This window comes from Chanodichthys erythropterus, chromosome 24 (genome assembly GCF_024489055.1).
Source record: "Chanodichthys erythropterus isolate Z2021 chromosome 24, ASM2448905v1, whole genome shotgun sequence".
Classification (NCBI taxonomy): Eukaryota; Metazoa; Chordata; class Actinopteri; order Cypriniformes; family Xenocyprididae; genus Chanodichthys; species Chanodichthys erythropterus.
Genome location: NC_090244.1, coordinates 6832035 through 6845445, shown reverse-complemented (window position 1 = coordinate 6845445; position 13411 = coordinate 6832035). Strand labels below are relative to the sequence as shown.

At 38.5% G+C, this 13411-nt stretch overlaps 3 protein-coding genes across 7 annotated transcripts; 2 read left to right on the top strand and 1 right to left on the bottom strand.

Annotated features, from left to right (window-relative positions):
- Positions 1 to 191: 191 nt before the first annotated feature.
- Positions 192 to 5559, bottom strand: kcnj11l (potassium inwardly rectifying channel subfamily J member 11, like). Of its 2 annotated transcripts, none has more exons than XM_067379819.1 (6): positions 5450 to 5559; positions 4321 to 4511; positions 3981 to 4244; positions 3610 to 3879; positions 2835 to 3042; positions 192 to 1703 (listed from the first exon to the last, which is right to left on the bottom strand). In XM_067379819.1, exons 2-6 carry the CDS (start codon positions 4477 to 4479, stop codon positions 1276 to 1278), a joined length of 1329 nt encoding a protein of 442 aa, XP_067235920.1. In that variant the 5' UTR covers positions 4480 to 4511; positions 5450 to 5559; the 3' UTR covers positions 192 to 1275. The 2 variants fall into 2 exon arrangements, with proteins under 2 accessions (XP_067235920.1, XP_067235921.1); XM_067379820.1 differs by having other exon boundaries at positions 3981 to 4217.
- Positions 5560 to 5629: 70 nt separating this feature from the next.
- Positions 5630 to 8898, top strand: bet1l (Bet1 golgi vesicular membrane trafficking protein-like). The gene is made up of 4 exons (XM_067380036.1): positions 5630 to 5868; positions 7646 to 7731; positions 8147 to 8203; positions 8296 to 8898. The coding sequence occupies exons 1-4, from the start codon at positions 5847 to 5849 to the stop codon at positions 8461 to 8463; spliced, it is 333 nt and encodes a 110-aa protein (XP_067236137.1). The 5' UTR covers positions 5630 to 5846; the 3' UTR covers positions 8464 to 8898.
- Positions 8899 to 9395: 497 nt separating this feature from the next.
- On the top strand, positions 9396 to 13382 carry arpp19b (cAMP-regulated phosphoprotein 19b). 4 transcript variants are annotated; one of them, XM_067379825.1, is made up of 3 exons: positions 9396 to 9467; positions 10028 to 10150; positions 12571 to 13382. In XM_067379825.1, the coding sequence occupies exons 2-3, from the start codon at positions 10031 to 10033 to the stop codon at positions 12739 to 12741; spliced, it is 291 nt and encodes a 96-aa protein (XP_067235926.1). In that variant the 5' UTR covers positions 9396 to 9467; positions 10028 to 10030; the 3' UTR covers positions 12742 to 13382. The 4 variants fall into 4 exon arrangements, with proteins under 4 accessions (XP_067235926.1, XP_067235923.1, XP_067235924.1 ...); XM_067379822.1 differs by having other exon boundaries at positions 9416 to 9613; XM_067379823.1 differs by having other exon boundaries at positions 9451 to 9636.
- Positions 13383 to 13411: the final 29 nt, after the last annotated feature.

Below are 13411 nucleotides of genomic sequence, written 5' to 3'. Positions count from 1 at the left end.
CCGCGAGGGTCTGCCGGCATTACTTTCGTTTTAACACGGTTAGTAGTTGTGGGAAGAAGGAGGCGGGAACCGGCGAACGTTCAACAAAACTTTAATTCAAAATAAACAAAGAACAAAACGAAAGTAATGCCGGCAGACCCTCGCGGACGAAAATAAAGCAAATTGGTAAAGTCATTTCGTCACGGCGGCTGCTGTTAGAAGCTCCAGTTGCTATAGATACAGACAGGCTGCATCCAATAATCGCATACTTCCCTATTATATAATAGCCGAAAAACAGTATGTGACAAAAAAGTATGTCCAGTACTCATAAAAGAGTAGGCAAAAAATCTGGCAAGATTCTGAAGTGTGCATACAATGGACTCTTTACTATCCCATGAGGCCACAGGAGAGGATGGCAGTGACGTGACGCAGCTGATGCCGTAGGTCACGTGATAAGGGCAATATGGTGAATATAGTATGTCCAGATTACATTCGTACTACACACATTAATACCATGTAGAACATACTTTTTTCGTGGTTGTGAAGTAATTACTTATTAAAATAAGTACCTACTCAAGAGAGTATGCAATTTCAGACTCTTTATTTTGAGACGCGCTTTGGACTGTGCATGCGCATTGGCTGGTCCTGCCTGAAAAAAAGCTATTTGAGCATAAAAACACATTTATGAAACAGTTGTCAGATTTCACTGGTGATTTCAAATATGAAATTTAAAATTGGTGAATAGAGAGCTTCAGAGAATTTGAAGGTTCCCCAATCACTGAGATAGGAACTGCACTCGCATGACTAAAATAGCTGCACGAGAGGCGTTTCAAAGATGGTCGCCGAGTGAAATGACTTGCCTGAAAGGGACTTTGGTATAGCGCATGTTTACATATGTAGTAGCACAGTGAAACAAATTCAGTGTGAATTAAGTAAGCTCTTTGGTCATGTTAATGGACGTTTTGAATTGACTATATGTACTGTACTTTTAAGCCCCACAGCCTCTCTTTTTATTCTCATCAAACAATTTATGTCGTCTACCCTAACTAGGCGCCACGGCTTGACTAGTACTGCCAAGTACCACATTTTCTCTGTCAAAACAATCCTAAAATTCATCATATTGCCAGCAGAACAGGACAAAATCTACACGAAATTCTAAGTTGTCCATGTTTTGACAGTTTACAAAACATGTGTAGTATAAAACCTATTTGAGACCTATGTGCTATATTTGACAACTAATGTCTCCAGTAACTGCTAGATCATTTAGATAAAAAAAAAAAAAGGTTTTTCTGTGCTTTAATCGCTCATGTCCTCCATTGTCTCTTCTTCAATCTCTCTGCCTATCTCCTCAAGTTTCACCGTTTTCTTTTGACCCTTCTTCTCCTCCTCTTTCTCCGTTGTTACGTACCACGGCTTGGATGCCGCGTCATCACAGGCCCTGCCGCCACCCCTCCTGTACCCGCCCCGTCCCGCTCTCACCAGCCCCCAGCCCTGAGGTTTACCCTCATGGGGCCCGCTGTCCTGCACACCCCTGGTCTGATCCAGCTCTTTGGCGCTGAGGGCCGGCATCCGGACGGGGACTGTGTTCCCAAACTTGGAGTAGTCGACTGAGTAGCGCGCGTCCTCCTCCGTCATAATGGAGACGAAACGCCGACCCCACAAGATCTCCTCTGGGGTGTAGGATGTGCGGGCCTGCATTGTGATGCCGGTGGTCTCCACGACACCTGGTAGGACAGACACATCGGCTCTGTTTCAAAAACTAGTGAGCTATGTAAGCAGCAACCTTATAAGATATCATCAGTTTGTCTTTTCAATTTAGAGTTGGTTTTCACTCTTTCATTGCTTTAGTTTGGTTTTAGTTTTTCAGGGTTGTCTTGTTTCAATTTATTGGCCTGGTTTTACTGACTTGGTTCAATAAGGACGTTTAAAGGGATAGTTCACCCAAAAATTAAAATTATGCCATGATTTACTCAATCTCAATTCATCCTAGGTGTATATGACTATCTTCGTTCAGACGAGTATCAGATATATCCTTGCTCTTCCAAGCTTTATAATGGTAGTGAATGGAGGGGTGATTTGCACCCCCCCCAAAAAAGCATCCATGCATCATAAAAGTAATCCATACGGCTTCAGGGGGTTAATAAAGGTCTTCTGAAGTGAAGCGATGGGTTTTTGTAACAAAAAAATATCCATATTTAAAAGTTTATTATCTATAATAAGTAGCTTCCAGCAGATGGCCGTACGCATCGATTTGCAGTGGAAGAGTGACCTCTGACCCGACACATGACGTAATGACGAACGCAGAAGCGCCGAGGATAGAGCAAAGCAAAACACCGGTCACGAGTTAGAAGTCTAAAAGATCATTTTTAAAGAGAAATGTCAGAGGATTTCGATACAAGAGAAGAGGAGCTTGAGTTTGTTGCACAGCCCTATTTGTACTCATTTGCCATAAGTCGGCTTGCACATGTGTATTTTTACGGTCGCCTGGCGGAAGCTAGTTAGTTTTAAATATGGATATTTTTCTTAAAAAAAGCCAGTGCTTTGCTTCAGAAGGCCTTTATTAACCCCCTGGAGCCGTATGGATTACTTTTATGATGGATGGATGGATGCATTTTTGGATGGCTTCAAAACACATCCATTATAAAGCTTGGAGGAAAAAGAATATTTTTAAATATATCTCCGATTGTGTTCGTCTGAAAGAAGATGGTCATATACACTTAGGATGGCTTGAGGGTGAGTAAATCATGGGATAATTTTCATTTTTGGGTGAACTATCCCATTAAGTAGCTTTTATAAACGTGTCTTAGAAACATATTTTAAGATAAAGACAATAAAAAGAAATGCACTCCATTCACCTTCCAAAATAACAATGATCTCCAGGTCTTCTGTAGCCAGCGACTGCGCCGAGACCTCGTACAGCGGACTTCCTCTGTCAATAGTGTGACTGATTATAAGTGGAGAGACGAGGAATATGCCGTTGCTCCTGAGAGGGTTTTCCACCTGGATATCTAGCTGACAAACAGGAATCACCTCACCCTCCGCTGTCACTGTCCGCCGAATCACCTGAGGAACAGAAGTCAAGATTAGGGTGGAATTCAAGTCAAGACATTCTGGACAGAAATGATGCCTCAGAAGAACCATTCTGGGTTCCCCAAAAAAATTTTCAGTGCACAGTTCTTAAAGGGATAGTTCACCCAAAAAATGAAAATTCTATCATCATTTACTCACTCTCAAATTGTTCCAAATCTGTATGAAGCTCTTTCTTCTGCTGAACACAAAAGAAGATTTTTTTTAAGAATGTTGGTAACCAAACAGTTGATGGACCCCATTGACTTCCATAGTATGGAAAAAAAAAATCAAATAAAAAATACTATGGAAGTCAATGTTTATCTTCTTTTGAGTTCAGCAGAAGAAAGAAATTCATAGAGGTTTGGAACAACTTGAGGGTGAGTAAATGATGATAGAATTTTCATTTTTGGGTGAACTATCCCTTTAAAAGTACCATTTTGCACCTTTTCCCATTATAAAGAACCTTCTGTCCAATGGAAAGGTTTCATGGATATTAAAGGTTTTTCATCAAAAACCCAATAAAGAACCTTTATTTTTAAGAGAGTAGAAGACATTAGTCACCTGCAGCTGGATGGTGGCCGAGATGATCATGCTCTTCCTCAGATCCCCGACGCGGAACATAAACGTCGGTCTGCCGTTCCGCGGCGCAATGACTGCGTTCCGCGAGAAAATGAGGGTTTCTGCTCGCCGGTTGGCTTGAGCCGTCTTCATGAACACACAGCCCAGCATGATGGCGTTGATGATCAGGCCCAGAATGTTCTGGATGATGAGGACTATGATGGCCAGCGGACATTCCTCCGTCACCATCCGTCCTCCGAAACCAATAGTGACCTGACATTACGGAAACATGTTTTTTATGATCTTACAAACCTTTTAACCTCAATTTAGGTGCACTAAGCTCAGCTGACACTGTTCTAGATAAGGTCAGTTACCTGCACTTCAATGGAGAACAGAAAAGCAGATGTAAAGGAGTGAATGGAAGTGACACACGGCACAGGTCCGGGCTCATTGGGATCTCGAGGCTCCAGATCACCGTGAGCGAACGCCAAGAGCCACCACACCATGGCAAAGAGCATCCAGGAGCAGAGGAATGCCGAAGTGAAGATGAGGAGGGAATGCTGCCATTTCAGGTCCACCATGGTGGTGAAAACATCTTGGAGAAACCGGCCCTGAGAAGCAACAATTGCATCTGTTGTCTAATAACATGTTATACAACAATATGTGAGTGAATTTAAACATTTGCATGGACCAGAGTTGATTTGTGCATCACACCTGTTCTCGTATATTCTTGTGGGCAACATTACACGAGCCGTTCTTGGTGATGAAACGTGCCCTCTGTGACTTTGGCCGGATGCGACTGGGTTGTGCGGCATCCTCAGCGAGACGTGTTAACAGGAACCCATCAGGTAAAAGGCCTTTGCGTGCCAACATTATGACAATCGGTGGCTGATTGGTGCTCCACGCTACATAAAGTAACAAACTAAATTAAACACATTAAATTTAAATATACATTGGCACTAAGAGATTGACTATTTAACACATTAAAAGAATAATAATATTAAATTTGATGATTAAATTTCATATTCAGGCCTATATTTAAGGTGAATGTAATTCAATTATAAAAAATTCCATCCATTTCAACTTAACATGATGCGTAATTTGTCAGACATTATTATAAATGTAAATTAATACATGCACAAATGTGTGTGTGTGTGTGTAAGAGATTGCATGAATCAGTCGGCTCCAAACGTCTGAGACCGCTAGTGAAAATGATTGTATTTTGCTTATTTCATAAAAAATAAAAATAATCACTATAATATAATTTCACTACAGATTATATTGTATTTAAAGTCATATTATCATTGTATCATTTATATGTAATTATAGCATTTAAGTACGTTTAACGAAACCTTTACATGAATTTTAAAAAGGTTTGTGCTTGCAATAATTGTGATTAATTCGCATATTACAAATTTAAACCCCTTATTTACATGCATATTAAATCCATGTAATGCACTATATTCAATATAAATATATAAAGATCGTACATTAAGAGGATTCAGAGGACAGTGGTGTTTGTTATCATTCAACACAAGCTCTGAAATCTCACAAATCTCACTTCTATTAAAACATCAACAATATAACAGTTAATTATATTTAAAAATCTCAATCTTTCCCGCTTTATGTTGTGTATCTGGGAATACATCTACTTCATTAGATATACATTATATAGGCTATTTAATTGAATGCATCTTCATTACAAAAAACGCACACGAACAGTTAAGACATGCCAATATGATCGGATTTAATTATGAAATCGTTGTTTTTGGTATTTTGTGATTCGTCGTTATGATGATAGCATAATCAATGTTATGCATTATTATAACATAAAGATGCTTACCTGCACAACAATAACAGCACTGTTTATTTCATATCGACGTCGTTTAAAAACTAATATTAACCGAACAAAATGTTTAAAGAAAACAAACGCAAGCAGATGGCAGGGTAGGAAGCTTATGCAATCAGACAGAGTCCTTATGATAGAAAATTGAGTGACTGGCGGACAAACATATCCCACAATCCTCTCGCGGCTGCTGCTCTACAGTGAACGCTGCGCTGCTCGGCGGCTCGCTTCTTGATAACTGTACGCTGTTTTACAGTTGTCAACCATTTTAGTGAACTCATATGTGTTGGTATTTGTTTTACACATCGTTTACATTTAAAACGAATAGTTTTTGTTGTTGTTCGGCGTGTTTTGGAGTGTTTTTGGGTGTTGTTAGCTGATTAGCTCTTTAAAAATGGCTGATCCCTGGAATCGAGGTAAGTGACACGTAGCAGTTTTCTTTTAATATACAGTTATAGTTTATTGGTATATCCTCAGAATATTTAAATTTTATGATGCTTCTCTGGTCTAAAAACAACGTTTATTGTTGATGTTGCCAGTAAAGGTAAACTTGAATCTGAAAGTGGTCAGATATACAGTGCTCAGAGTAAATGAGTACGTTACACCCCCTTTGAAAAGTAACATTTTAAACAATGTCTCAATGAACACAAACAATTTACAAAATGTTGACCAGGCTAAGTTTTATATAACGTCTGTTTAACTTATAACATGAAAGTAAGGTTAATAATATAACTTAAAGAACAAAATTTTCAGTTTTACTCAAATTAGATTGATGCAAAAATGAGTACACCCCACTGAAAGTCTCTGGAGCAAAGCTAAATTTTAGACTACAAATGTCTAATTTAACAAGAATTCAACCACAGGTGTGTCTAATTTCATTAGCAGACAGTTGACTATAAAAGGGTGTTAAAACCCATTTCACACTGTCAGCAATGGCACCACATGGAAGAGAAATGTCACAAGACCTGAGAAAGAAAAACATTTCTTTACACCAGAAAGTTGAAGACTACAAGAAGATCAGCAAAGCTTTATTTATCAGTCAGAATACTGTAGCAAAAGTGGTAAAAAATTTCTATATAGAAGGAACTGCAACCATCTCACAGAGACGTCCAGGTCGTCCACAGAAGTTAACACCTCCACAGGAGCGTCTTCTGATGAGAAAGGTTGAAGAAAATCGGCATGCAAGTTCACTGCAGTTATCTAAAGAAGTAGAAAGCCAAACTGGAGTGACTATTTCCTGTGACACAATACGGCGTACACTGCAGAGGAATGGCATGCATGGGTGCCGTCAACGAAAGAAGCCTCTCCTAAAGCCCAGGCACAAAAAAGCCCGCCTAGAGTTTGCCAGGGCCCGTACTGACAAAGATGAAGACTACTGGGACTATATACTCTGGAGTGATGAGACCAAGATAAATGTTTTTGGAACTGATGGTTTCAAAACTGTATGGCATCGCAAAGGTGAGGAATACAAATGCATGGTGCCTACAGTGAAACGTGGTGGCAGTGTCCTTATGTGCTGCTGGTGTCGAGTAGCTGCATTACATTGATGGCATCATGAATTCAAAGATGTACTGCTCTATACTGAAAGAAGATGCTACCATCACTCCGTGCCCTTGGTCGTCATGCACTTTTCTAACATGACAATGATCCTAAACACATAAGACCACTGTAGGATGTTTGAAGAAGAACGGGGTGAAAGTGATTCAGTGGCTCCTGATCTGAACCCAATCGAACACCTATGGGGAATTCTGAAGAGACAAGTTGAGCATCACTCTCCATCCCTAAAAGAGGTCATTCTTGAAGAATGGAAAAAGATAGATGTTGCAAAATGTTGCCATCTTATTCATTCCATGCCTAGAAGACTTGGTGCCATCACTAAAAATCATGGAGGCCGTACAAAATACTAGATGTAGTAGTTTTTGTTGTGGGGTGTACTCATTTTTGCATCACGCTAATTTGAGCAAAACTGAAAAATGTGTAATCTAAGTTATATTATTAACCTTACTTTCATGTTATAAGTTAAACAGATGTTATATAAAACTTAGGCTTGTAAACATTTTGGGAATTGTTTTTTGTTCATTGGGATATTGTCTAAAATGTTACTTTTCAAAGTAACGCTGAGCACTGTAAAGTCATATTGGTGTAAACTGTGTCAAAATGACTTAATAACAGTGAATTTTGTGGACTTGACAGGACATGGTGCTGTGGATGACATGCTGGATGCTGAAAACAAGCTGATGGCAGAAAATCTGGCCACTAAAGTTTCTAGACTCAAATCTGTAAGTTAGATTTTATATATACACACAGTATATATTAATCAGTGTTGGGATAACGCAAGTTATGTAATCAGATTACTTTTTTCAACTTAAGGCATTACTTCAGATAAGTAATGAAAGTTACTTTTTTCCCATGAATTGACTGACTTTGCATTTCCTGCAGTCTGAGGTTTATTCGTTTTACTTTTGGTATGAAAGGGCCTGTACATTTGCCAAAAATATAACTTTTTTTCATTATTAAGAAACAAACAAGCAAGCCCTGTTGGGAAAAGTAATGGAATTAGTTACTTTTTTAGGGAGTAATGCGATACTGTAATGCATTACTTTTAAAAGTAACTTCCCCAAACACTGTATATAATGTGATTTTAAAATAAGCGGTCATGTTGTGGCATTTAAATGTTTTTGGTCTCTTCCACAGCTGGCGTACGACATTGACAAAGAGGCTGAGGAGCAGAATAGCTACTTGGATGGCATGGTGTGTGTGTTTTATCAAAGTGTTGATGTTGTGTGTGCCGTGTTGGCACATGGGTGTAACTCATAATGTGTTTGACATCCTTGTTTACTCAGGACTCCAATTTTCTCAGTGCGACTGGCCTGTTGACTGGAAGCGTTAAGAGGTTTTCCACAATGGTACGGTCCGGCCGAGACAACAGAAAGATCCTGTGTTACGTGTCCATCGGCCTGGTCGTGCTCTTCTTCATGCTGTACTATCTAGTGACACGGATCCAGAACTAATGGGTCGTTTGCTGATGTTTTAGAGCAGGTTTCTCAGTTCTATGAGAGCTTTTGTGGATTCTCTGTTTGATCCTGTTATGAGGAGATTTCAGTGAAGTGTACAGTAGATGTCTTTTCATTAATATTAAAAAGATTAACTGCAGTTTGAGGATGATTTATCATGTTTAATTCAAAGCAAACCCTTTGTTTACACTCTCAAAAGTGGACTATTCAATGTATATTTTTATTCATAATCGAAAGAAACATGCCACGGACCAATATTTGTTGTTTTATTTCAAATTAATTAAAAACATATTTTTTCAAATTCCATGCTTTATATTTTTTATCATTGTAGAATATGTAAGAATACAGAACTAACAAGATTTCTAACATTATGTAAATTAAAATGATTTTTAATGCGAATGCTTCCTTCCATGTTTTTTCTTGTGCCTTTTTAACCAGGTTTTATTCTTATATGATGTCCGTTTAAAACTCTGATCCTCAAAATCAATGACTTAAGATTTATTTGTTTAAATAATTTACAAAACAACATATTAACACTATTGGCCTGTGATTCAGATTCATTGTCCAAACCTTGTATCTGTCTGTTGTGTGTAACATTTTCACATTCTAGTTAAAAGAGAATTTTAACCTTATAAAACCTACTGTTATATTTGATACATGAATTTCTAAGGCCTCTACATTTTCAACATGATCAAACATTCGATGAAAACCCAACTGGACGCAATCTACTACATGCCTTCTGCCATGTGATTGATAGTTCTTACTTTTCTAGCAAATAAACGGAATTTTAATATAATTCTCTGTGATGTGAAATAATGAATTATTTTTGAAAGTAAACGAATTAATAATTCAATATTTCAAATATTTTATAATACAAAACACATATGCCGCTGTTCTCCTCCAGTCCGCGAGGCGGCGCAGCTCTCAGTGAGTGCGCGCGCCGCTCTGTTTCTCTCGAAGAAGAACATTTAGGATTTTCAAGACAGCAGCAGCAGCGGGCGGTCAGTTAACGATATCTTCTGACGGCTCTCTGAGGGCGAAGTAAAGCCAAGTGTTTCGTTTTTTTGTGTTTTGTTTTCTTTTGTTTTTTTGCCTTTAAGTTGTCCAGATGTCCGGTGAGGTGGAGGCGAGCAGCGAGGAGCAGCAGGTTCGCTCATTCAAACACGTTTCGTAAGAGGCCGAGCGCATCTGACAATGTGATTGTGCTGATTCAGTCATGAAAGACGCACTGTTGAAATAATAATATATAAATATATGTGTTAAATTGAGAGCTGCTTGACCATACAAAATAACACTGATTTTATTAGTCTTTTAAACTGTAGTGTGTTTGTAGAAGCGTTTTAGTATTTAGAATAATTGTCAAGTGTGTGTGTGTGATATATATTTTTTTAATTTATATTATATCTATATATATATGACAACTTTATTTAATTAGGTAAGTTGTGAAAAATGGACTAATCATTGCTGTTTTTCTGTTTATGCTGCTGTTAGTTCAGTCAATCTGTTTCCTGTGGTTTATGAAATTTAGTTTGAAGTTATTTTGTTCCCATATCTAATGCAGGAGATGCAGGACACTGTTGTAAGTCCAGAAAAAGCTGAGGAGGCCAAACTGAAGGCCCGATATCCTCATCTCGGGACAAGGCCTGGTGGGTCAGATCTGTTACGAAAAAGACTACAAAAGGGGGTACGTTTTCGAAAGAGATTTTAAACGGTTCATTCAAAAATGAAATTGTGTCATTAATTACTCACCCTCATGTCGTTCTACACCCATAAGACCTTTGTTCATCTTCAGAACACAAGTTAAGATATTTTTGATGAAATCTAAAAGATTTCTGTCCCTTCATTGACAGCTAAACTAATCCGTATGAATTGAGCGGTTCAGTCCAAATTTTCTGAAGAACGATAATTCGATAATTCAATTAATTGTGCAGTCCTACTTTATATGATGAACAGATTTAATTTAGGCTTTTATTCATATATAATCCTTGATCAGCGAACATCAACAGTTCAACCGTGCTTGCTTGATGCAAATATCGATTTCTCGATTTAATCGATTCTCATTTTTACGAACCGTTATTGATTCTTAATCCCAAGAATCGATTAGTCTAGTCTGTTCTCAGTTGATGAATGAGCAGAACATGTAGCGTCTCCCATCAAATAAATCGCAATAATCTTTGTGCTGTTACTTTTGAAGCAAAGTCTCAGATTTCAAATGACATACATCTTATTATGAGATTCAAAAAATAAATACTTTTTGGTGCTGTTTAATGTGATGTGACGGATCGCTGTAGTGCCTCAGTTAAAGAGAAGCATGTGCATGTGAACATCCGCTTTAAAGGGTCATGAAACCCCAAAACACTTTTTTTTGAGATGTAAACAGATATGTATAGGCTGCGCATCATTGAAAACACTAAAGGTACTCATTAATGTTATTCATAAGTGAAAAAGTTATTTTTGCATTTTTTAGAGCGATTTCTGTCTTCCTGTTTGAAAAGCTGAGTCGGAGCAACCTCACAAAATCTGACGTCATCGTGTACTTTCGGCCCAAGCATGGGCATGGTCGAACATGCTGACCATTTAGAGCGATTCTCGACATATATTCATGACATAAAGCTCATTTAATCCAATCACTGCGCTGTAGTATGCATGAGATTATAATTGCGGTGTTGGTGTTCGTTTCCTCAGTGCTACAACACAATGTGTTATCCTGAGACGCGACCGGAGCAGAGGTTTGTGTGCATGTGGATTGTTTTGCTGTAATCTACCAGCACAAATGGAAAATACGTTCGTATGAGATCGCATTACAGCGTAAAATTCAAATGTCACTAAACAAGTGCGGCTCATTCACCTCTGCGTTCAAACACACAAGTCGTAGGCTGTTTCCCCCAGCAGCACGTGTTGTATTTTGCTTGCGATGCAGTCAGAGCTGGAGTTTGAATACAAACGCATGAAAATACGACTGTTATTATGATATAGACGCGGAGCGTGCATATGATCGTTTCAGCGCAGAGCTCCACGATGAGTTTAACAACACTAGCCACGTGACACATAGCTCATAAAGAATAAAGTATCTGTGTTTAAAGTTTTTATTTCACTCATTCTCCTGCACCAAACATTAACCAGCACGGTGGTTATGCACACATATTTCATCAAGTCTTCTTCAAATGAATTATATGTGCAAACTGGACACTGATGCAGTGGTGTAGCCGATATGAACATGATGACACAATCATTCTAATAGACAAAAGACTGATTTTGAGACTGCAGTGCTCATAAATGTAATCAAAGTAGCCTATTATTAGCCCTATTAAATATTCTTTCACATTTCTCCCTTGTGCTTGTGAGTTTGTTGTCATTCTCTCCGTGCTCATATATTAATATTCATTATTCTGTATAATAAGTGTGCTCTATGTGCTTGATTGGTTGTTCTCTCCCCTCTTCACTCCCACTTTTCCAGAGCTTTACACGCACATTTTAACAGCTTTTCCAGCTCAGAGGTGTGAACGACCAGGGTAAAACAGGGGGGTTTCATGACCCCGTCAAAATAAGTCACAACAACAAGCGCAGTTTACATCACTTCAGAGTTCCTGCTGGCGGTGCAGATGCAACCAGGAAAATGGCCCGTATGTTTATTTATTTATTTTTTTTTAAGAATAAACCAAACCAAGGTACAGTTGATATTTGCAGCTTAATGCTGTAGAAAAGCTATAAAAAAAAAAATCATTCAAAATAAATTGTGATAATCATAATTTAATAATCGCAATTACAATCTCAAGGGAATAATCGACATTTTTGTCAAAATCATGCAGCCCTGATATAAAGCGATGGAGTCTCTTCAGAAAATTTGGGCTAAAGCGCTCAATTCATATGGATTAGTTTTACAATCTCTTTATAAACTTTATAAACTTTCTGTCTCTGGAGGGACAGAAATCTCTCAGATTTATTAAAAATATCTTAATTTGTGTTCTGAAGATGAACGAAAGTTTGAAACTACATGAGGGTGAGTAACTAGTCACAGGATCTTTTGTTTTTTGGTGAACTGTCCCTTTTAATATTGGCAGAATTCAATTGATTGCTAATAATGGACTTTTTTTTTCCTTGCAGCAAAAATACTTTGACTCCGGTGACTATAACATGGCCAAAGCCAAGATGAAGAACAAGCAGCTCCCGACTGCAGCGGCGGAGAAGGAAGAGATCACCGGAGACCACATTCCCACCCCTCAGGACCTTCCTCAGCGGAAACAGTCTCTGGTGGCCAGCAAACTCGCCGTCTGATGCCATTCCTCCTGATGTCTCCATCTCCATTATGTTCCCTCAACCATCATTTTGTCTTTCTTTTGCTGTCTTTTCTTACTCTTTTTGTCTTCGGCTGTAGAAACGCTCTCAATATAATGTTTTGATAAGGAAATGTGTAGATTGCTGCTACCAGCGCACTTGGATTTAACCTTACAGTTAAATGTATTGCATCAATGCCAAGGTTTAAACATGGTAATCTGACCGATTGAGTCAGGTCAGCATTATTTTAGGGTTTTACACATTTTCCATCTTTTCAACCACTTTTGTTTTTTTGTGCATGTCTTGAAAAAAGACCTGCATGAATGGATATGGACTGGACTTGAAATAATCACATCCACCTCTTCTGCCAAAACTGTGCCTGTTGGAAGAAAGAAAAGGCCTCGTAGATGTTAGCTGTTTGAAGTTCGTTCGTTGAGATCTGCTGTTTGCCTCCTACCTGTTGATTATGAAAATGGCCTTAAAACTGTCAGTTCCCCCACACTGCGGAGCGTTGACCTCTTCACTGACTCGTCTAGGTTGTGTTGCCAGAACAACTGAAACGATTTATCTGAGCTGTACAAACGTTTACTGTCACAACTGTGCCATTTGTTTTGTAAATAAAATAGTTTTGCACATGTGCTTTGAGACCAAGTAGTTGTTTCTGAACTCT